This window comes from Calidris pugnax, unplaced genomic scaffold, assembly GCF_001431845.1.
Source record: "Calidris pugnax isolate Ruff unplaced genomic scaffold, ASM143184v1 scaffold18, whole genome shotgun sequence".
Classification (NCBI taxonomy): Eukaryota; Metazoa; Chordata; class Aves; order Charadriiformes; family Scolopacidae; genus Calidris; species Calidris pugnax.
Window position 1 is genome coordinate 4685413 of NW_015090812.1, and position 24434 is coordinate 4709846.

At 41.0% G+C, this 24434-nt stretch overlaps 1 protein-coding gene across 1 annotated transcript; it reads right to left on the minus strand.

Moving 5' to 3' along the window:
• Positions 1 to 3938: 3938 nt before the first annotated feature.
• FAM159A (family with sequence similarity 159 member A) lies at positions 3939 to 24428 on the minus strand. Its single transcript, XM_014938887.1, has 4 exons — positions 24206 to 24428; positions 16131 to 16270; positions 9811 to 9889; positions 3939 to 4461 (listed from the first exon to the last, which is right to left on the minus strand). The coding sequence occupies exons 1-3, from the start codon at positions 24385 to 24387 to the stop codon at positions 9858 to 9860; spliced, it is 354 nt and encodes a 117-aa protein (XP_014794373.1). The 5' UTR covers positions 24388 to 24428; the 3' UTR covers positions 3939 to 4461; positions 9811 to 9857.
• Positions 24429 to 24434: the final 6 nt, after the last annotated feature.

The following is a 24434-nucleotide window of genomic DNA, read 5'->3' on the forward strand; positions in this document are numbered from 1 at the left end:
GACTGTGTTATTGAAAAATGTTATCTGTGGAATCCAGATTATCACAGTAAAGATGAGAATTGACAACACAAGATGTTCACCAGCCCACTGTCTGCTCTCTCCTGCTGCTTCCCTCTCATTCTAGGGGCAAACCCTGGGTCTTGCTTCTGCAGACCCTTATAGAATTGACACAGACTATGCCTGAATGATGGCTCAGGAGGCCCATCAACACCTCCACGCCCCTGTGCAGAAGTCCATCCACAGCCAAAAAAAAGCCTGAACCACCCAATTTCTCCGGAAACTCCTAAGCGACGCTACTTGACCCAGCTGGTGTAATGCTCAGCACAGCTGACAGAGCAGAGAAAAAAATCATGGTCCTTACCATCGAAAATAGTCCCACACATCCCTCCTATTGCCACCAGCTTCTTTTTAGCAAGGGGGAAAGGGAAGCTGTGGTTTCATAAGACACCCTTCAGGTAGAGTATCCTGAAACATCAGCTGCAAAAAAGGTGCTTATATGCAGCTCTTTGTACTTACACTGTTTCCACTTATCAATTTCAACACTTCTTGTGTTGCTGTAGCCATCCAAACGTACTCGCCTGTATATAAAGAAAGGCTCTTCAACAGTTTTTTTAATGCTTTGTGTTCTCTTATGTACTGTTGTGTACATAAAGCAAGGCTCTTCAACGGTTGTTCTAGAGGATGCAGATTGGAAGAAGCATAGGAATAATGGAGAAGACTAGGAAGATGTTGTTAAGTAGCAAGTGTATAACGTAACTAAAACGTAAATTTTAGTATCTTGGTCAGAGAGTTACAGACTCACAGATACACTGATAGATTCTTCCCATACAAAGGCATTTTATACAAATGTGCTATATAGACACACACACATACATATGAATCAATTATCTCTACCTGGAGACCATACTCTTGCAGTCACAAAGGAACACAATGACAGAAAAGGGAAGGTTAAGTGCAATAATCGTGATGAACACTAGAAACCAGCATACTCTTTCCAAAGATCTACTCCAGAAATAAATGGTGGTTGGGAGCTCAGGCAGATCCTGGTGTTGAAGGTTGTTCAGATCAGATTTTCAATTTTTTTCCAATTTCTCAGTGTAGCAGAGATCGATTTTTTTGAACCAGAAAATAGCTTCATATGGGTGGGAACTAAGCAGAATTCTCCAGCAGAATTCTCTCAGCCTCTGCTTTTAATGCCATGTATTAATGGATCTTTATCCAACTATTCAATATCTGTTAAAATATGAAGCCTATTTGTATTTTTTTGTAAACTTCTAAACAAATGGCTAAGAAAAGAACAAGTAGATCTTCCATAGATACCTATTAATTGACCACTCCTCTGACCTTACAGCCATAACCACTTCTTTATCTATTCGACAAAATATTAAATTCCTTACCTCAAATTAAGAGAAACAGGATTGCTGTGAGCTTCAGGCTAACAGATGAAAAATTAAAAGTTTCTCATTTGTATTGCTAGGAAGCAGCTGAATCTTTATACTTTTCCTGCCTCATGTTTTCCAAAACTTGAAGGACGGAACAATCTTGAGGATCTCTCGCATTTGTCATGTTAGGAAAACAATTAACAGACATTATTTTCATTCAGTAAATTTTTCGTTCTTCCATAATTTAGAAATTGCAAAGGCCAAAGCTTTCAGAAATTACACTTAAATAAGGTAATTGACTACAAAAGTCATTAAGTACTTGATTGATACGGTAGGACCATTGATTTGCTATTTTCTACTTAGACCCAAAGTCAGATTAAAGGTTCCATGTGTAGTTATTAATACAATTGCCAGTTATTATTACTGAAATTCCTAGAGAATGGCAGGGATGAGAAAGGTAGGTCACTTTGGAGTGAGCTGCCACTTCTTGCTAGTGTGACTCCAAAAAAAGGTGCAGTCAGTCCCAGAACTACCAGTGGGACCCAGCCAGGCTGGTCCCAGTGAAGCCCATCACAGGCTGCTGCTCATGCTGCTCTGCTGGTATCTCTGAACGTACAGAGAATTCTGTATCCCACAGCCCGTGAGGCCTATTGCATACAGTTACACACTTCTCCCATTTTTACTTTGCCCTTACGATTAGAAAAATTCCTCAACTTTGAAAAGCAATTAAAAATGCTCATAGCAACTCCTGCAAGTTTTACTAGCTTCTGTATGGCTGATGGCAGCAGAACTGCCCTGACTTTGTTTTACTGTGGTCATTTAAACACCTTAAGCTTAAAATGTTCCCAGGGCAAAAATCAGGGCTATGCCTAACAAGTACATTAAACCTTATTATGTCTATTAAGCACAGGGAGCCACCCTTGTTGCAACAGTACATTACGTTTGAAAGCTGCTACGGGCAGCGGATCCAGTCCCCTAATCAAACCAGCGTGGGAGGTACTCTTCTGTGACATTTACAAACCCTCAATTACAACAGAACTCGTTAAAAGGGCAAAGAAATGGACTGTCCTAACTCAGCACCAGAAAACACAAACAGGGACTGGACGTAGGCAAAGAACTGGAAACGTTTTTTTTGCATTCTGCTTTTACTCTCCTTCTGCTACTTTGGCATCTCAAGATACTCAAAATGAATAAAAAATCCCAACATTTGAGGGGAAAACAACCTCCTCACCTGAGGAACCAAACACTTGATACTCAAAATGAATAAAAAAATCCCAACATTTGAGGGGAAAACAACCTCCTCACCTGAGGAACCAAACACTTTTGATTTTCATCTCTTGGGCAACTTCTAAGATATTTTTATCTGCAACATTCAAAACAGAATAGAATATAGTACCTTCTATTACTTTAAAATTTAAAAATTACAGAAGTGGTGGTTCAAGTTTGTATGAAGTTGAAATAACTTAAATCCTCTTCTTTTCATGTTCTTTAAGTCTTTTATCAGTGGTTTAAAATGAAGCATCTGCTTCCAGCACATGCGTCTCAGAGCTGGGATCCTCAAAGGAAAGCAGGTGGCAAAAAACATAAATCTTTTTCCCTTTTGCTCTTTGACAGTTCCAATCAAGAAAGTCATGAAGGTGGAAGATCAGGTTTATGCTCTACTGTTAGGAAAATATTTTCTTCATGCATTCAATGTGGTTTTAATTCTCTACAAGTCCAGAGTAGCAAATTCCAGTCTAGTGAGACTGTATATGCAAAAAGTTATATACCACATTCCCTATTTCTTTCAGAGATTTTTCTGTATTATTTCACACAAGAAATGTGACTTAAAAGTAGCTTAGACTGCAAACACTCAGGGTTTTTTTGAATTTCAAGTACTATCACCCAGAAAGATGTCACTCCCAAACAGCGGACAAGGATCTGCTCTTAAAAAGATGAAGTATAACCAGAGACAAAACTGACATGACAAATATTTCAGACTTCATCTGCAAATGGAAAATATAATCTGTCTACTGCCTTCATGTAAACAGTATGGTTTGTATTTTTGAATTAAAGTATTTTTCAAATTCTTTTGATGACTGATCTTAAAGAACTCTCACAAGATAAAAAGAAATCATTATCATTAATGTCCACGATTTGGAGCCTGAAAGCTTGAAAGACTGGAAAGCCCAAATATGACAGTTATTAAGACTATGCTGGTTGTTCCTAAGACTTCTAGGGAAATAAAATATGTGATCAGAGCTCTTTGGTTACCTGAAGGAAGTTCAACACTTGACAAATCAGCGTTCCAACCTGCAGCACTACTGGAAAATTTTTAAAGCTTGCTTCAAAATAAATAATCCAACATATTTTGTTGTGGAATCTGCAAAACATTTGTGGATGTTTATTTCAATTAATTTCAGTGTTTACTCTTTCCTATGAAAACAGCTAAATGAAAACTTCCTTATAAAAATTCACTTTTTAGTAACTTCACTTGATTGGCAAATTCTCCCATCAAAGTAATTTTAAGATCTGTGAGAATCTTCTGAGGAAACAAAGGTGGGGGGAAATGATAAATTAATTAAAATGCAACACAAACAAATGCCAGATTTTATTGAGGTACTGCGTTCACAGGTTTGTGCACTGAACAATCACATTTGGCTAAAGACAACCATATTCACAACACGAAGACACCACATTGAGATGGCACGCAGGGAAATCTTAAAATAAAGCTGGGCCAACATGGTGTGCCAAATTCTGCTCTGCTTGACAACTGTGTTATCTCTTTGGAATCGCACAGGGTAAAGACAACAATTTCCACAAAAATGACAAACAGCAGTAGCTGGTATGTGCAACTCAAAATACACTACGTCTCAGCAACCATACACAAATACATAATTCTGGCACAGCTTCAGATTGGCCTCAGATTGGTTATCAACAGTGGTGGTTACAGCCAGAAAACATCTCTGGAAGAGTGAGTCTGGGTCTTGGGGCTCACAGTCACAGTTCATCCCTGTGGCTCAGGAAATGTCTTGAAGCCACTCGGCTTTTGTCAACAGCTTGTTTCGGTGGGGGCCTTGTGAAGGATGCAGCTCTGTATCTGCAAAACACCAATCACAGTTAAGAAATAGACTTAACAGGGGAAGATTTATTTTTTTTTTTTCCCTCCACACAGCAGAGTTGATAGGGAGATCCTACAAACAAATCCAGAACAAACCATACAGCTCAATCCATTTCACTGGGATTACTTCTTCCCAAGCATCTCATTATATTCCTAATCTTTATGATGTGAAGAATTACACCTCTGAAGGACACCACTTCATCTCTGAAACACTAAATGCCTCCTCTCCATATGGATGGGTAGATCTGCTGTTGCTCCTCTGCGGTGCAAATGAGGATTTCACCTTGCATGTGATCAAGGTTCAAGGCACAATGGTGCTAAAATAAGACAAAGAAGGTTTGGCAGATAGAGTCATTCATCTAACATTTCTATGCAGTGTCTCTTGGAAAATTGCACCACTATTATCTACACTAAACTGTGCATTTCATTATTTTTTTTAATGATAGACACACTCACAACGTGTGCCTTTAATCCTGGAGGATACCAAAATGTGCTTCAAACTACACTTGAAGAATTTCTATACAAAGAAATTACTCTAGTGCTCATTAAAACAGGACTGCTGCTTAGGTGGAGCACAACAGCTGTGAGTGCAGCTGGGTTTAGAAGCAGATGTTTCTCAAGGCACAAGGGTGCTAAAATAAGACAAAGAAGGTTTAGCAGATAAAGACAGAGTCATTCATCTAACATTTCTATGCAGTGTTCAAGGCACAATGGTGCTAAAATAAGACAAAGAAGGTTTGGCAGATAGAGTCATTCATCTAACATTTCTATGCAGTGACTCTTGGAAAATTGCACCACTAATATCTACATTAAACTGTGCATTTCATTATCTTTTTTAATGATAGACACACTCACAACGTGTGCCTTTAATCCTGGAGGATACCAAAATGTGCTTCAAACTACACTTGAAGAATTTCTATACAAAGAAATTACTCTAGTGCTCATTAAAACAGGACTGCTGCTTAGGTGGAGCACAACAGCTGTGAGTGCAGCTGGGTTTAGAAGCAGATGTTTGCCTGGGTGCAAAAAGCAATGGACACGCACTGAAGTCTGGCCAGAAAATCTCAGCTAATTCTGCTACTGACAGAAGTTCTGAGGCGTGAAATCTTGGATTTCCAGGCAGATGGCAACTAGCAGCAAAGAGCATCACTTCAATACTGGTTCACTGAAAGGAATGACGCTTATCTGAGTTATCAGTGACAATTTTTTTAGATTCAAGATTTGCTTCTGCTTAAGGCTCTGAAGATGGTTCTATATTCCCCGACCAACTTAAACGAAAACATACGAGGCACACATGTAAACTTAGATTTCTGCCCTCCCCCAGTAATGCCATTTGGTTGACAGCAGCTCAATGACCAACTTAAATGAAAACATACGAGGCACACATATAAACTTAGATTTCTGCCCTCCCCTAGTAATGCCATTTGGTTGACAGCAGCTCAATGTGAGTCAGCCCTGGCAGCCAAGAGGGCAAACCTCATCCTGGGTTGCACCAAATACAGCATCACCAGCTGGTCAAGAGGTGATTATCCTGCTCTATTTAGAATCATAGAATGGTTTGCTTTGGAAGGGACCTTAAAGATCACCTAGTTCCAACCCCCCTGCCATGGGCAAGGCCACCTCCCACTAGACCAGGTTGCTCAAAGCCCCATCCAGCTTGGCCTTGAACATCTCCAGGGACAATGCCCTCAATAGTTTCCTTGAACTTGTGGTCAGGCAGCTGCACTAGATGCTTGTTGTAGGTCCCTTCCAACTGAAACAGTCTCTTCTATTCTATCTCAACATACAGCATTTCTGAATAAATGCCTGATCAGAATGGAGCTCAGATGTTCCTGTTATGGCCATCACTTTTTCTCCAGACTAAGGGGCAGACCCACATACAGCCTGACACAGCACCCAAAACTGTCTCTACTCGGAGCAGTCTGACAGACTTTTCTTTCCAGACCTGGGCACAGTCTACCAAAACCCATGAAAGACAACATGACTTTGTAGTTACACTTTGGAGGAGCACGGATGTATGGCAACGTGGTAAAGCTGGGCTCTAACAAGACACAATATTAACCTTAGGTGATGAACAGCTTGATTTCATATTAAAAAAGCCATAAATTAAGAATATAATCCTACGCCACTGGTGACAATGACAGGGGCTGCTGTTGCAGCCTAAGGGATGCCTGGGGCTAAGACAAAGCCCCCCACACACTAAGGCTGTAGAGATTCTTCATCTCTCTCACTTTTGACAAGTGAGAATCTAGCCTGTTCCAAATGCCCTTGGAAGAAAGTCCCAAAAATTGCCTTATTGGCTGGGCCAGGACTACTTCTACCCTTATACTTTGGAAGATTTTCTATTACTAAATCTGGATCTCCTCCAATGTGAAATTCAGCACATTACTTACCCTGCTGGCCACAGACATGAAAAATAATCACTGTCCTCTATTTTACATAACTGAACACTGTCACTCATCTTTTCTTTTCTAGACTTAAGCCAGCTTAAACCTGTCATGCTGTCCCAAAATCTCCAATTTTCTCAGTTTTCTCTCTCCTCCAGTATATCAACAACTAAAAGCAATACTGTAATAGAGGTGCTGCCAGCATGGAGCAAATTATTACCTTGCATCCTATATACACTTCCCCTCTTCAGCAAGTCAGACTAAAAGAAGAGCCCAGAACATCAATACTCTGTTTATGGCATACCATAAACCCCCAGATATTTTTTCCCCCACATCACTTAGTCAGTTATCCTCCCTTAGGGATATTTGAGGATTTGATTTCTCATTTTTAAGTACGGTACTTTGCTTTTATCTTTATCGTATTTCATCTTTTAGATTTCACACCATTTCTCCAGGGCACTGAGATGATTCTGAAAGGTGGTTTTATCCCCTAGAGTTTTGCAACCCTTCCCAGGGTGGTGTCGTCCATAAATTTTATACACATGCACTTTACTCCAGCACAGCTCTTACTACTCAACTGGGATGGACTATTGAGACATCCTTCCCTCCAAAAATGTGTTTTAAGAACAAGATACTGAAAACTGCTCTTTGACTGCATTTTCATAAAGACCTGTAAGTCACAGCCACTTGTTTCTATTTACCTGACATACAAAATTACCTTGGCAAAGAGACAAATTAGACTTGTTCGTCATGATTTGTCTCCATGAAATCTGTGTCAGATTAAACTCGATTGTTTAATAATTTGCTATATTATTGCTCCAAATTAGAAGCGATGCCTCCAGCTGCCCAAGTCCTCTCCTTTCCCTTTTTAATGCTAAGAGCTGTGTTTGCCCTGTTGCTAGAAAAGAGCATGCAAACAACCTTGAACTGAGTGTCCTGTTCCTAATTAAAACCCAGTGAATTTGGCAGAAGAAGTATGCAAGCTAAATCAAACTTAATTGCTACGTGTAGCTTTCTCACAGCAGTGAAAGGTTTACAGCCACTGATGGACTCTGGCTCAGCACTGCACTGTGAACTGGCTCCCCTTAACAGGTGAAGGCATGAAATCCACAACAAGCAGAAAACATGAAAAACAATTAGAGACCTGGGGTTTCTACCAACACCTACCCAGATTATCTGCTGAAGTTCAGAAAAGATCCTTGCCTCCCTCCCTTTCCATTTTCACAGGAAGCTCCCAGCTGCTCCATTCTGCATCTGGAAGCAAAAAGGCTCACGGGCTAAGGGCATAGTTTTCCTGGTTTTAGCCCAAAAAGAGGTCTCAAATATTTTGAGACTTCATGACAACGGCAGCTTCATTTTGCCAACAAAAAAAAAAAAAAAAAAGGATAATTCATCCACCAAAAAAAAAAGCTTTTAAATTTTTTGGTCTTTATATAATGTGTGCATTCAAACCCTGAAAAAAAATCCTTTGCAGCTGGCCTTTCAATTCTCTCCCTCTGTTTCTCTTTCTGTAAGTAAGAGTGGTCAGCAGGCTACGCTTCAGGGCACTCCATAAACATTAGTCTCTATAACAGGGTGGAAAGCAGGCAAACTGAAGCACGAACAAATGAGAGACTCGTGGCCTTCAGAAAGCAATGCCACATTCACAGACCTGCACTGAGGTCTCATCTCAGTACTTGATGCCTGCCACGGATATATTTGGATTTTCTCACTACAGACGGCTTTCTGACTGCAGGATCCTTTTTAGTCTTCCCATGGCATTTTTCTCCCACGAGCCACTTCATTTGCAACAGCAGAAGAAAAAAAAAAAATAATGTGTGGAGGTGGTTAAGAGTTCCAAAATGAGTTTTGTTACACTTAAGTATTTTCATGAGGACAAGCAGCCCAAATCAACCTGTTATACTGATAATAAAAAGTGGTGAGAAGGATGCATTTGCAGTTATGATGCACAGGGTACATTTTTTTTAAGGGTACAAGAGAAAATACATGAAGCAGGGAATTCTGACACATTTACTCTCCTGCTCTTCTAAGAACAGCTGCTGAGCAAACAGGCCCATTTTTTCTTTTTTTTTTTTTTTTTTTGTGACAGACATTGCTGATCTATGGCTATTCTCACATTCTGTGGCTGTTTAGCCATGAGCTTTCACCCCTTGCAGAAACTAAAACACATGTTTCGTGCCATCTGAAGTCTTTTGTATTATTCATAAATTCCTCTTAAGTCTGACAGTACAATTCATCGGTACTGGCATACATTTTAAATACTATTTTGCATGGTCTGTGCCATAGGCAGTTTGACCTTTAAACACGATTTCAGCATAGAAATCAAGTCAGCATACGAAACTTCACATTTTGCAAGATAACCTTCTTCAGTTCTCTATCAGACTTGACTCAGCACTTCTAGGTAGCATCCCCAAGAAGCAGAATATGACTGAACTACCCACCAGATACTTCACTGCCCTTTGTCACAAAGGAGCCTTTCTAGCAGTTCATTGCTAAAGAATGTCTTTTGAATGCTAAGTTACAATGGCTGCCTCCTTCGTAAGCTCTGGTGCATCCTGGACAGCATCAGAGAAAGGACAAAGACAGCATAAGGAGCATGTAATCTTCTCTGGCACACAACCATGAAGGAGTATTCATATACAAATAAATCAAGATGAGATTTCTCTGTGGAAGGACTCTGTTCAAGTCTCTGCAGCTACTTCCCTGTGCAAGGACAGCATCAGAGCAATATGTAAGTAAATCAAACAGAGACAGTTCACTAGTGCTTTTCAGAAAGCTAAAAACCCACATAAAGAATCATGGCATTTGAAAAATGCTTATCATATCTGCATCACCACATATATACAAATGCAACACAGTAAAATGAAAAGAAGTGCTCTCACTGTACCCACATATATACAAATGCAACAGAGTAAAATGAAAAGAAGTGCTCTCACTGTACCTATTTTCATTACAGCATTGGTAGAATCCATCCAGTGCCTCTGTTTTTTAACATATTGAAGTCCCTCTAGTCTCACTGTCTGTAAAAGAAAAGCATTTTTAGTAAAACTAACAGCATTATTCTTCCTTTAGTTGCAAGCAGTAATAAATAGATGTGCCCAATGCACTAGAAAAAACATAGTTCCTGGAATCTTCCTCCACAATCTTTAGAGGATGGGACTGACCACAGCCATTCCACTTTCCATTCCAGAGCCTATTATTAACTTGTGTTAAAAAAGAATAAACATTAAGACGAAAAGCAACTTAAGGGAGCAGCACTGTGATAGAAGTAGGACTAATAGCAGGAAATCAGAGAGTGTCCTAAAAGAAAAGGCAGAAAAAAAATCCCATATTCATGGAAAGAGATCAGAAATCTCAAACTTTCACCCACCTTCAAACATGATCAGTCACTATTGCCTCCAAAGCACTGCATGGGGGGAGGCTCACAATACTTCTTTGCATGAAAGAAGTGTCACTCTTGTTTTTCAGAAAGGTTGAAGAAGGGATAACAGGAATAAATAAAGCAATTTTTAGTTAGGCATTTCACCAGTTGTCCGGGAAATCTTAAGTTCTGGTGTCTTTCATCTTTTGAGTGCTTGGTTTTGAAGCTTAGTAGTATCTGAATATTGTTTTTCAGAGTAGGTGAAATAAGCAGTTCATTAAAATTCCAGCAGGTAACTGATACAGACAGCTGCTTGGAGCAGAAGAGCTGGAGTCTTTAGATTTAGTGCATACAACTTGAGTTTGCCCAACTGATCAGAATAACCAAAGCAAAAGCAGTCTGCAGAGGGTCGCTGTCAGGAAGGGAGAAGAGAGATGCTCTGCCAGTGATTCTCACTGATGCCTGCTGGCAGCACAGAAAGCAAAGCTCTAGAAGGAAAGACTTTTCTGTCCACACTTTGAACTTCTTTTCTTTCTTACCTTATATTTGTGCTTTCATTCCCTTCCTGCTTTACTCACTGTTTCCCCTAATTTTCTGCTACCATGCTTCCCATGCTAGTCTCCATCTCAATGAACAAACACCTCAGTTCTTACTCAAGCTTAGTAGTATCTGAATATTGTTTTTCAGAGTAGGTGAAATAAGCAGTTCATTAAAATTCCAGCAGGTAACTGATACAGACAGCTGCTTGGAGCAGAAGAGCTGGAGTCTTTAGATTTAGTGCATACAACTTGAGTTTGCCCAACTGATCAGAATAACCAAAGCAAAAGCAGTCTGCAGAGGGTCGCTGTCAGGAAGGGAGAAGAGAGATGCTCTGCCAGTGATTCTCACTGATGCCTGCTGGCAGCACAGAAAGCAAAGCTCTAGAAGGAAAGACTTTTCTGTCCACACTTTGAACTTCTTTTCTTTCTTACCTTATATTTGTGCTTTCATTCCCTTCCTGCTTTACTCACTGTTTCCCCTAATTTTCTGCTACCATGCTTCCCATGCTAGTCTCCATCTCAATGAACAAACACCTCAGTTCTTACTCGAGTCCCTCCTACCTCTTTTCCCTAAATCTCTAATTGATCCAACCCTGTGCATGCTTCCCATCTGCAAGGCTCCCTTTTCCTATCTCTTCCCAAGGACCCTGCCTCTGCTCTCACCCAGAGCCATTGTCCCACCCCTTGGCCCTGTCAGAGGAGTTACTCCATCCCCTCCAGCATTTGAAAGTTGCATTTTATCATTTGAATTGAAAAACCCGCAGTTTGGTTTCAAAATATCAAAATGGGATTTGATAGTCTGATGTGTCAAAATATCTGTACAATAACATTTAAGCCAAGGTCTTAGCTGAAACCAAGTCTTTTCAGTGAGTTACTTCAGCTGTGATCAAAAAAACAAACCCAAAGTAAAAAAAAAACCAAAAAGCTTTATAAAAAGAAGTTACAGAGGAAGTCACCCTATTTTTGATCAGGGTGCCTAGATTTCATATCTAAAACAGCTTACAGCATCTACGAGTATTTTTGCAATAAAAAAACTTGACTCTTAATGAGCTGCAAAAAACTCACTGCTACAAGAAAGTCTGGGAAATTTAAAAGCAAAGGAGTCCAATTTAAACATTTCCAAATTTAATCTTTCCTAGTGATGTAACTTTGAGCTAATGCTACCCCTTCTACTAAATTCGAATGCCCAGCTCCAAAATAGAAAATTTCTTCATTTCCTAAAGAAAAAAGAAAATCTGTACTATTTTTTTTTTATATATATATATAGTTGACCCCATTTGGCTGGCAAAGAGAAAAGTAGCCTAACAGGGGAAAATTTATGGCTAACTGCAGAAAGGCCATATAGTAGAAATTATTGATAAACCTAGAAAGAAAATCTATTAATGCATACTCCAACAACAAAGCAGCATCTCTGAATTCGGACAGCAGATATCTGGTTGCAAAACCAATAGAGTCAGGTAATTCTGCTGAGCTAAGGAGGAGAAAGTGGGAGCATTTGGTGCATTCTCATCAAAATATCTGAGCAATTTTTCTATTTGAACAGTGTCCCATGAGGAATCTTCAATTAAGGAGAGAAAGAGGAACAGGAAGGCCATCTGGCTATTTTTCAAGCTGAGTTTTTCGTTATTATGAAGCCATGGACTTTTGCATACTACGAGGTAAAACCAAGGAATCAATCTCTTTTATTAAAGCACATTTTTCCCAGCACTTACGAGTAATTTACAAGGCCACAAGTTTTGCCTTGAGAGAGAAGTTTTATGGTTACAAGAAGAACAAAGCATATGACCAAACTCCCTTTCATTTTGGGAAAATCCGTAACATTTGCATTCTTGGGGCTTGGATGTCTTTGGGGCCTTCGTTTACCAAGAAGAAACACTTTCATAGGTCTCTAGCCTTCAAATTGGAGAAACAGAGGCACTTAAAATTAGTCCAGTGAAAAGTTCTTTCTCTCAGAAAGATCTTACTGAGCAACATGTATGATTAAAAAGCAAGTTCACTATACTAAGAAAAAGTATGCTCCAATGAGCTGAATACTCACCTCATACAGGAACCTCAGTTCTCTGTATGACAGAACTCTTGTGTCAAGCTAGTTTTAGAGCCATGTTTTTAGAGGTATCATAAGCAAAAGGACAAAGGTCTTCTGGTAAGTGATGTCCTTTCAAAATTCCATTGGACATTAATGTCTAGACTAACACACAAAGCATCAAAAATAATGTGACACTTCCCTGTGGTTCTGTCTCCTTTTAAGAAGGAGCAAATAGCACCTCCCTACTTCAGAAAGGTAGCTGTGAGGATAAATAGAGGAAAAACTGTGAAGCACTTTGACGTTTCAGTAAGGCAGACCATTAACCCACATGTCAAATCCTAGGTGAACCTTGCATTCTGATGCAGAATGCAAACAATAAAAAAGCGATGTATAAAGATCAGAGATTTTGACTGTAAAAGGACAGGATTTCATTGAAAGAGGTAAATAAAGTACATTGCTTTTTACTGGGAAATACTAGATCTGATAAAAAACTAAACTACTTGAGATATGGGATCTTCTCGTTTGCCTGTACACCCTATCTTGCATATAAAGGATCTATTCTGCACTCTACAATATGATACTACAAATAGGAATTAGTAACAACAGTTTACAACAGAATAATTCCATTAACATTTAAGTAGTTACTCCTGGTCTACATCAGTGACTAAGCTAATTTTTCCTAAAATCCAGTTCTCAGATTAAAATGTTAATTTTTTTTAGGGGTAACACAGGAACCCCATATGTAATATCTGTATTGATCTTACTGCAGACCATTTTTTCAAGGCTAAATAGAGGCAAATTCCAGCTGATCTGCCTTTTGCAGAATCAGAAACTTTAACAAAGGCCACACATCAGCTTATTGTTAGATTTACAATTGATCTTGCAATTATTTCTGTAAACATTCAACAGTTCCACTTCTATATTTAGGAGATCTGGGATGAGCCCACAAAACAATGACCAACTTTGACTACTACATGAGGGAAGAAAGGCATACAATAATCAATTGTGTGTTTAATGAAGCTGAAAACTCTAGCTGAGCTGATATACCATGGGTGAAACTGAATATAATAAAAAATATTGTTTTCATAAATGCTCTCTGAATGCTCCAGGGGTACAGATGTTGCACAACACCTAATGTGTGACAATGGCCTTCACCTAAAGGCAAGATTATGCTAGTTCAGAAAAAGCAGGTTGGAACCGAGTTCCACACTAAAAACTTGGTCCTCAGGCCTAAAATTTTCTGAAACTTCTAAAAACTGCTTACATTTTTTAAAATTCATTTTTATTGCCTATACATGATTATGCTTAAATCTCAGAAGAACTGAAAGAGCAGGAGCGGCTGCTTTTATTGTTCCTCAGGCCTGAAAGCAGCTAACCAGCCATCTTATAAGATACTTGCACTTTGCATGACTTCCATGCAAGAGAAACCCTAGTATGATGAAGATAAGCACTCAGGCTTGTCAATGAAATCCTCCAACATTTTCAAAGATCTCTCAACCTTGGCAAAGTAACCGGCTTTCAATTTCTGGCAGTCCACCTCATGAACAGCTAAAGCTATCAGAATTTAGATGTGAAATAATTGTCATTCAAAGCAGCCTAAGAAGCAGAATAATAAAAAGTGAAAAACACGGGATGAGAGCAAAGTCAAAACAGTGTTTAAATACAAAGTAATGCAGTCAGAATAGAGCTCAGAACAACACAGGAGATGGTGAGGAAAAACCAAGGATCTCTCAGCTTCCTGGAGTCCTGGAATCACGAGACAGGATGCCTATGTAAACGCTGGGCCATCAGTAGGGGATCTTGGGATGCTGTTCACCTCATGAGAGGAAGAGAGAAAGGCTCTCTAATGCCAAAGCAGGACGTGGTTTTGCAGCAGGGTTCGAGTCTGTAGAGAAAGATGGAATCATTTGGCAGCAGGGGTGCGATAGCACCTGCCTCCTTCCCAGCTCCCCATATGCCAAACAGGCCTGGCACTAAAACACAAAGCCTGAGAAAAACCAGCACTGCTGGCCTGGCAAGGGATGAAGAGCTGATGCCGTATCAGGAAAACCTGAGGGAAGAAGTTAAACAGCAACATGTTCAAAAGCATAATGCCAGTTTATAATTAGTACACAACCATCTTGTAAAAGATCACTAGGCATTTTGTTAATCCCACCCAAGAGTTTATTTAGGCCGTTCTAGGCAGCGGGTCTTATTTCCACTCCCTCTCTTCAGGACAGGTGTGAAGTTTTCAATTTGCAGATTAGTAGCAGTTTGCTGAATGTGTGACTTTCGCTTCAGCAGTTTGCTCAGCTTATGTAGCTCCAAAAGGAGGGTTTGCATTTCCTGACAGCCCTATAAACCACTTTTAGACCAAAGCCTGCATTCTCTGGAGAGCAAAACAAGGCAGGAAGTCTGACATGAAGGACTGTGCTAACTAGACACTCAGGAGGGAGCTTACTGCTGTATAATAGGCTATAATTACACTAACTCATTGGTCATTTATTGCCATGCAGGTATGGAAGCATTTTAAAAACTAGTAAGAAAAAAAAAAAAGAATTTGAGGTGAGGGACATTTTTCCCAAGAATTACTCTCCTTTTTCAACTTGTTCAACTTCCAAGGCCTCAATAAGTACAACGTTCCCTTTACTTCCTACAGCTTTACTGGCTGAATGACTGAAACCACACTAAAAAAAACTTACGAAGTCCAAGACAAAGGGTGAAACTTATCACACCCCATCCCACCACCAAAACTTGCAGTCAGATTTCACAAATGTAGTGAAATGGAGCAGCAGCCACAGGTTTTTCCATGCCACTGGCTACACGCACTGCTCCTGCAGGCATCCACCAACGCAGTTTGGGCACAAAGGTAAGGACTACTGGGACTGAGCAAAGAGTCTTGGATTTCAAAGACTGGATCCTACATCAGGAAGAAAGAAAAAAAAAAATGACCTCTCTCTGTCATAAAAAAATGCACTTAAAATCTCCTCTGAGATTCCTATTCCTAGAATGAAATCACTTCTACATGTTTATGTACTCTTTACGGGAATCCAGGGCAACTAACTGATTAAGCCTCTTCCTGATAAAGGGACTTATTTGTTGCACACTCATTCACTATTGAGGAGTTTTATGCTCGTCCTACTACTGAATAAATATATTGAGCTTGTGTTAAATATTTTCATTTGAGTTTGGTACAAATTTCATTCAGGAAGTAAAACAGCAGGATTGCTTGACTACATCTTGAGGACTTATCAGAAAGAAAATACAGACTGTTGGATTCCTCCACAGCCACTTAAAGACAGAATAAAGCTTTTCCTCTGCAGGACATAATGTATGTCAATAACAACTGGTCTTACCTGCCATCTGTAAGCTTAAACCAGTATCCAGTTTGCTGCGTGGCTTCGTGCTGATGAACAAATAACAGAGAACACACACAGTGATGATAAAAGCAAAGAGGACCACTGCTGCTATCGACAGGCCCACGAGTGCTCCAACACTAAGAAAAGAGAAAAACAAAGAAATTCAGTGTACAAACAGCCTGGAATACCCATTAAAACAATGGTGAGACAGATGCCTGGAGGTTACTTGTACTCAGGTGGGTGCAGTGACTATGTATTTTTACCATACACAAAAGTTTAGAGCTCAATATTAAGTTGCATAAACTGGAATTATTTCATTGCCCTCAGCATGGTCACTGCCACTGAACATATGGCTCTCGGTGACATTTCATGTTACCTATGCATATGAGTCCTGAGTCTGATTTAAACTGTGTTTATGAAAATCAGAAATAACTTCATGCAGTAACTGGCATCAGTGGGATCAAAAACTTCTCCAAGGCAGTCCGTGTTCCCAGATAAGCACAACATCCCATAAATATTACATGTACACACAAAGGAATTCCAGAGCTCCAGGCAGCCCATGCAAACTCCTTTTTCCTCAAACAGTATGACTATTAAAGCTATATTTTTCAGTCTGAAACAAAGTACGTTTGCCAGACTTCTCACCAAGGATAACATGCCCATGGATAACAACAAGGATAACACGCGAGCCATGTTACTCAATTCTGTTAGCAGCTCTGTAGAGCACAGTGAAGTACTGTGATCACTGCTGTGCCTTTGCACTGATGCAATAAATCTCCAATGAAGACTGGAGAAGTTTTTCCATGATCTTTGTCAGGGTAATAGGAAAACTAAAGATGAATTAATTTACACACAATATCAAAGGAGCACAAAGTGAATTTTCAGGAGGCCAAACATACAGCAATAGATGTAGATTTTATCCAGAAACTGCTTCTGCAGGATAGAAGCTATTTTATAGTGTTTCCATAGACATTAGGTGAGACAGTATATGTATATACAGATACCTCTTCAGTATCCCTCCTTTCAAGTCTTTTCCTAATAGAAAATTCTCACGATGAAATAAAGAACCTATTGGAGCACAGTCTAGCTATTATTTACTATTCTCTCCTGGGCCATTTGATGTCTTCAGTGTTTCAGTCCTCTGTTCTACAGCCCAAGCCAAAGACACCAACTTCTGGTGAAATAAAAAGCTGCCTTTTGGTCATAGACAAAGAGAGTTCAAGGATAAAGAATCCTTGTATTACTACTCTGGTGCATTTACAGTTTTGACAGATGTAGAAAGGACAGAAGAGAGATGAATGTCTTAAATTCTATGAACTCCACCCTCTAGTGATAAAAATGCCTTTATGTATCACTGCCATCAGTGAGAAGTCATTTCTACTGTGGCCTTGCAGGGAGATGAGAACAACTCTGCCTCGGGATGTTTTTATTATTTTTACATTCAAGCTACTACAAAGCTTCTCTACAAGCTCCCATAACACCAGTAGACAGATGTGTCTATAGGAGAAACTCTTAAGATCAGCCCAATGAGAACAGCAGGTATCGGTATGACTTTAAGATGCAGTTCTCATTAGCCACCTGTCAGATCCATTAATGATGTTTATGCAACATTTAGCTCCATACACACAACTAAAATAATTCATTATCAGCAAAATGATTGGTTCTGGAAAGAATAGCTTTGTCCTGATGAAGATTTTTCATGGTATTTATCATCTGCATGAACTAGAGTGTCCTTATATGTTTCTTTATATATGCTTGTATTAAGCAAATTTGTCCCTATCAACTTACAGGCAAGCAATATTTTGCTTAATATGGAATTCTAGTACGTCCTTACAGTCAGAAGTTTCACCTGGGTTCTAGCCCCATTTTTGCATTTTCACTAGGAACATCTTGACCCAAAGGGACAAAACAGAAGAAATACACTACAGGGGCTGAGGTCGGCAGCCATGGAACTAAGAATGATCTCCACAGCTGAATCTATTTGAGGAAGTAATAAAAACCCAAAGGCTCTTCAGAAACAGGTATTTGTGCTTTTTTTTTTTTTTTCATGACAGCACTAGCCCTATTTTAAGATTCCTTTTCAATAGCACTCTCCAGTGCAGGACACAAGAGGTTGCTCACCATTATCCAAACATCCAGCAGAGTCAGTTGTCCTAAAATTGAATAGATCAAGTACGTATTAATGAATATGTTTTTTTATATTCAGGGGTCTATTACTTCTCAGTTGTAGCTCTCCCCCATGCAGTTGTAGAATATGACACTAACAATACAGCTGTGTATTGTACAGCCCAATACATCTTCAGCATCACTACATAACTTGAGTGAGATGCGTGGTGAGTTACAAACGGCAAAGGTAAGAAAAGCAATCCCTAGGAAACTCTCCAGTATTTCCTATAACAGGTCAAAAACTTAAAGGTTATATGCCACTAAAAATGTTTGCCATGCTCCAGGAGCAACGTGAAAAGATCTCACCCAAAACATGGACATCAGAAAAACAGACACACTGGATCCCACTTCCTAAATCAATCAGAAATGAAGATTCAGTTTGTACGTACGCTTTTTAAACATAATGTTTCAGTACCAGATTGTTCTCTATGTGCTGAAGCCATCAACCCTCTTGGAATGCGAGATTAATTACTCTAAGGTTAATTTTGGGTTAAAGTTCGGGGGTAGGGGATTGTTTTTTAATTTATTGAACAGGCAAACTAAAAAGTCATTCTTGCCCACAGCTGTGGCCTCATTAATAAGCAAAAACCTCTGCATTAACAACCACCCACGCCCAAAGAATAGCTGGCGCATAAAGATGGCAATGAAGGCAACACGAGCAATGCTCAGTTCGACAGAAGATCATAAAATGGTTTGGGTTGGGAGGGACCTCTGCATTAACAACCACCCACGCCCAAAATTATGATCTAGCATAAAGATGGCAATGAAGGCAACACGAGCAATGCTCAGTTCGACAGAAGATCATAAAATGGTTTGGGTTGGGAGGGACCTTAAAGATCATCGAGTTCCAACCCACCCTTCCAACACCTCCCACTAGACCAGGTTGCTCAAAGCCCCAACCAGCCTGGCCTTGAACATCTCCAGGGATGGGGCATCCACAACTTCTCTGAGCAACCTGATCTACTGATGCTCCTACTGCTATTACACCGAATGCCACACACGTGCTTGCCACAGAACTCTGCACAGCCAAAGGCTTTCCTGAGCAGAGAGGCTCCACTCTGCCAGCAGAGTCCCCAGGGCTTCCCACTCTGCTGTCCTGAGAGCTGCTTAGTGGGTCATCGATGTTTCTGTCAGAGGATGCTTGGCATCATGCACCTAGTTATTTTTAGTCCATAAAATTAGTCCATCCACACCAACAACAGCTAGGAAAAATTTAAATATTGGCTAGGCAGTTGCAGTATGTCCACTGGTAAATTAAAAGGAAGCTCATGAGTCATCTGCATCTGAATGAATCAAATGTTGCTAATGCCATTGCTGCAATGACGTGTTTTACGTAGGATTTGCAAAGCAAACAGATAAATATTCCCAGAAGACTGGAAGAATGGGCACACAGGAACGAAAGACTTGCTATTTTGGAAAGCCAAAACAGGCTCCTAGAGATCTGTACAGCTAAGCAAAGCTTAGCTACAGCATTAGGTCACCATGGTTCTATGGGTATTAGTTAATAAAGCATTTTGAATAAAATCTATACTTGGCCTGCCTGAGTTTTAATCAAACACATCATAGTACATGAAACGTATAAAAGGTATGGATTTGGAATGGATACTGTAATTCTATCAATACTGAAAGAAGCCATTCAATCTGTGTAATAAAACCTCACTCAACAGTGACAAAAATAATTCTAAGATATTTTGAAACAATGAGAAACCAAAAAGGTGCTGACTGAGCCTAACTGCATCACAGTTCAGTACAAATACTACACGCTCAGCATTTCTCCCCTTCCACTCAATTTTGGCAGTAAAGTAGATGTCATGATGACTGCACGTACACACACAGCACGTGGCTCAGAAGGGTGAGCTGTTCCACGTTTTGCTCACTGGTGTTTTATAGCATCTTGTTTTGTGGTTTCAAAAGCCGCACAACCTTCTTGGTGAATTTTGTACCCCCCACCTTTTACTAATGTTCCCTTCCTTGTTCCACGGGCTCCTGACTGCTACAAGAGAGATTAAAAACACATCCTTCACTCTTCTTTGCTGAGGTCAGCTCTTCAAGAAATGTGGAAAAAGAACTTAGGCTGCTCTAACAACAACAACAAAAAGGACGCTATACTATTTAAGTTGCAGCAAAAAAAAAAAAAAAGGAGGATAATTGAGAAAATAACATTAACTACAGACAGTAAATTCAAGGGAAAGTATGAAATGTGTCGCAGTCGCTCAAAGGTCAATTATTTATGATTATCCAGCAGCTCCCAGTACAGCAGGTGTTAGGAGGCACTTGTAAAATATTGCTGGTTTTACAGGAATGGGAGGGGAAAAGATGCTTCCATTTTGCTAAGGGATAGTGCAGTGTACAGCTCTAAACATAGTACAGGCAGCAGTGATTTGGCAAAAAAAAAAAAGAATAGCATCGGCCTGCAAGCCACTCTTGCTTCAGGTTGCCTAGGCTGCTGGTTTCTCCGTCAAAGCTGGCTGCCAAGAGGTCTGGCAACGTGTCTCCCACGGCAGGAAAAACACAAGAGAAATATGCAATAGCTTCCTAAAATTCCACCTGGTGTGTCACCAAACAGAAGTAAACCCTGAGATACCACCAACCACTTGGTAGTGCATTCAGTCACCGCTTTCAAATTAATGGGGGGGGCGGGGGGGGGGGAAAAAAAAATGAAGATTTAGGATGAGAAACTTGAGGCTCCAGAGTAAAGCAAAACCTGGAACAATTTTCTATCTCGTTTCCCTTCCTCAATATGTTCATCTCCTGACTTACCTTGGCTGGTTTGGCTAACTCTTGAATAGTTTTAAGTCTTTATGGTTTCAAATCTTAAAAGTACGTCCTCAAAAGCTGCAAGAACCACATGCAAGATTATTTTAACATATGGCTGTTACATACCAATATAAGTAACAGTTTGAGACAAAGACAAGCAAGGCAGTGATCACCCAAGAGAAATACCAGAGAATGTTATTTTTATGTTTTCCTTAAACTCCTAATGGAACTATCAAGAGCAAATATATATAAAGTGCTGCAATACCGTAAGGTTTCCACTGTGTTAGTAACTCAAAATTGTGATTTGATTTGTTACTGGAAAACACTTCTGAAAATAGAAATTTCTATTCTAACCACTCAGTAACTTTGCCTAGAGAGGTAAATTGTATTTATTCACCTCTTACCTACGATGGATATAGACTCTATAGTTACGGCAGAAGTTACACACAACCAAAACCCCACCGATTGCAATTTCCTTGGACCTTTTTAGCAGCTTAGGGCTGCTAAAGGGGGGGGTGAGGGTGGGGAGCAAACCAAAAAGGATGAACAAATCTTGAAGTTTCAAAGTTTTGGCCCAAATTTCTCACCCAGGTAGAGGCTAAGCAGTCACACTTCTCAGACCCTAGAAAATCTTTGTAAAGGAAGATGCTTCAGAGAGGTGCTTCATTAAAGCCTCTCATGGGATTCAGTTCTTTGAGGTACTTTCTGAAAAGATCAAGCTTTAACAGTCTTCAACATCTCATCCCCATGCAAGAGCAAAACTTTTTTATCCTAATCTTTCAGTAGTTCTGCCATCTTGAGAAGGCTTCCTGTGACCAAAACAGTCAAAGGCTATGCAAAAAAAAAAAAAAAAAAAAAAAAAATCACATAACATTAAAACAGTATGGGTATTTGATGAGAAAAGCATAAAAAAGGGGAGCTGGGGACGTTTCCTCATCAGAGAAGCTGAGTAATTCTGTATCAGTTACAGCTGCGGATGGCTGGGAGATTCCCACATGCAACCCACTATTTGTATCAGACAAATTAGATTTTAAGTAATTATACACTAAATATTATACAAGATATATATAGCCCTCTGACAGAGGGCTGGTAGCCTGGGAGTGTAACTCCAACCCAAAACGGGGCTCTAGAGGGGAACCCAGGAACTACAGACTAGTGAATCCACCTCCACCCCTGGGAAGACAGAAAGGTCTGTAAAAAAAGGAATAGTATCACTAAGCCAAGAGATAAACACAACATCAGGGTGCTGAGTGTGTCTGGGTAGCACCTGACCCTGGCTGTTATCCCCAAGCCACCATGCCCAGCCTTGTTCCACTCACCTTACCTGGATATGAGGGACATGCCCTTTGATGGTGAAGCCACTACCCCCATCCACCTCGTTATCACACTCTGCCCTCAGGAAGCTGCTGGCACTTGCTGTTTCCTGACATAAAATCTTTCATTGAAGAGTCAGCATTACTAGGAGGGGAAAATACTGCCTTGTTAACATGCTGGAGTCTATGAAGTGTCAATAAGCAGATGGATAAAGGAACCCAGTGGATAGAGTTAGATTTTTCAAAAAGCCTTTGACGAAGCCCCACACTGAAGGTGGGACTAAGAAGACACAGGACTGGGGAAAAGGTTCTGTTAGATTCAAGGCTGATTAAAAGAATAAGGAGCAAAGCACAGGGCTAAGCGGTGCCTTTTCAATACAAGGAAAAGTCACAGACAATAGTGCTGAGGCTGATTTTATGTGGTGTCTTCATCTAGGACCTGGAGAAGAATGAAATCTGAGTTTCTGATGATCCTAAGCCCCTAAAAGTGATCAAACGCTATGAGGGCAAGGAATGCCAGACGACTTGCAGAAAACTGAGTAAACAGGCAAAAGTGATGTGGATGAGATTCAGTGCACAGAATGTAGTGCATAAATAAAGAAGACCAAGCCTACATGACAATGAACCCAGAACTTGCAGTTCTGAACTCAAGAAAAGTTTTAGAGTGATTAGTGACAGCTCATTGAAATCACAGAGTCAATGTGCAGCGGCAGCCAAAGACATCAACAAAACATTGGCCACCAACAGGGAGGATTTTGAGAGCCATTTTGCCAGTGTAAAACCTTGCCATACCCACATCTTGAGCACGCAGCTCCAAACGATGCACCTCTAAAAGCAGTGCTGTGGAGTGAAAAACAGTATGGATGAGAAGCACCTAAAATGAAGAGTGGGACATTGCAACTGCCTCAACAATAATCCGAAAGGGCTAAGACGTGTGAAGATGTGAAAGCTGAGAACTGATGCAAACACTTACCAAATTTTAAACACTGTGCATAAACTGAACATGCAGTTGTCGTTCACCAAATCTCACAATACTAATGCCCTCTAGGCACTCCTGAGAACTAGTAGGAAACATTATAAAACGGATAAAAGGGTATCTCTTCAAACAGCAGGTAGCGACTGCTGCCACCGGGGCTGCAGAAGCAGAGAGCAGAAGCAAGTTCAGACAGGGATTAGACAAAATCAGGGATAACAAGTCCGTAAAAAGGCAGTGAAAGCACCATGCAGGGGTGTGCTAACAGCCTGACACAGCCAGCATGGATGCTGAAGAGCCTGAGGGGAGTCAGGCACAGGGAGCAGCCAGGCTGCCCTCACTGCCACCGCTGGAGACCCCACGGAGCCAGGTGGACCCCTGGGCTGATTCAGGAGAGCACAAGTCCATCCACCACCTTCAGAGGGGAAAGTTATGTAGCGCTTGATCTTAGAAGACACACAGAAAAGTAGCTGAAGTCACTGGGAACTTTCCGCAGGCAGCATCTTACCCACCCGGGCCCCAGAAGAGCCGCTCCCCTCACGCCGGCTCTGGGTGCTCTGTACGGGGGCACCCAGCGTTTCCCAGAGCTCCCTGACAGAGACCACCCGTTATTTCTTTCAGAAACCCCCCCCGGTGCAAGCAGAAGTCTTTCTGGGCAGCAGCCGCAGCTCCACCGCGACTCTCAGCGGGACAGAGACAACCTCCAAGCGCCCGGCTACAAGTACCTCAGAAACACAAACCCCAGCCCGGCCGGGGTCTCCCGCCCCTCCCCGGGGCCGCCGAGCCTCGCCCGCCCGGAGCCTCCCCGCCGCCCGCCATGAGGGGCCGTGCCCGGGGCAGGGCGGGTGCCCCCGCTCCCCTACCTGAGCCACCACATGTAGCTGTGCTCGTAGGGGAAGAAGCTGTGGGGGTCATCGCAGCAGTACTTGACGTCCTGGAAGCCGCAGCAGTACACGGCGCGGGCGTCGCCGCCCGTCCGCGGGCAGCTGAACCCGCTCACCAGCACCTTGTCGGCGTTGAGGTAACTGCTGCACTCGGCGCTCATGGTGCGGCGGCGGCCGCCCGCCCGCCGGGCTGCCCGGCGCTTCAGGC

Excerpts from the sequence above, each read along its gene's own strand:
- FAM159A (XM_014938887.1), bottom strand. The coding sequence starts at position 24,387 with ATGAGCGCCGAGTGCAGCAGTTACCTCAACGCCGACAAGGTGCTGGTG. Across the intron at positions 16,271-24,205 it reads AGCTACATGTGGTGGCTCAG|TGTTGGAGCACTCGTGGGCC; the intron begins GTAGGGGAGCGG and ends CTCTTTTCTTAG. Across the intron at positions 9,890-16,130 it reads TTTAAGCTTACAGATGGCAG|ACAGTGAGACTAGAGGGACT; the intron begins GTAAGACCAGTT and ends TTTCTTTTACAG.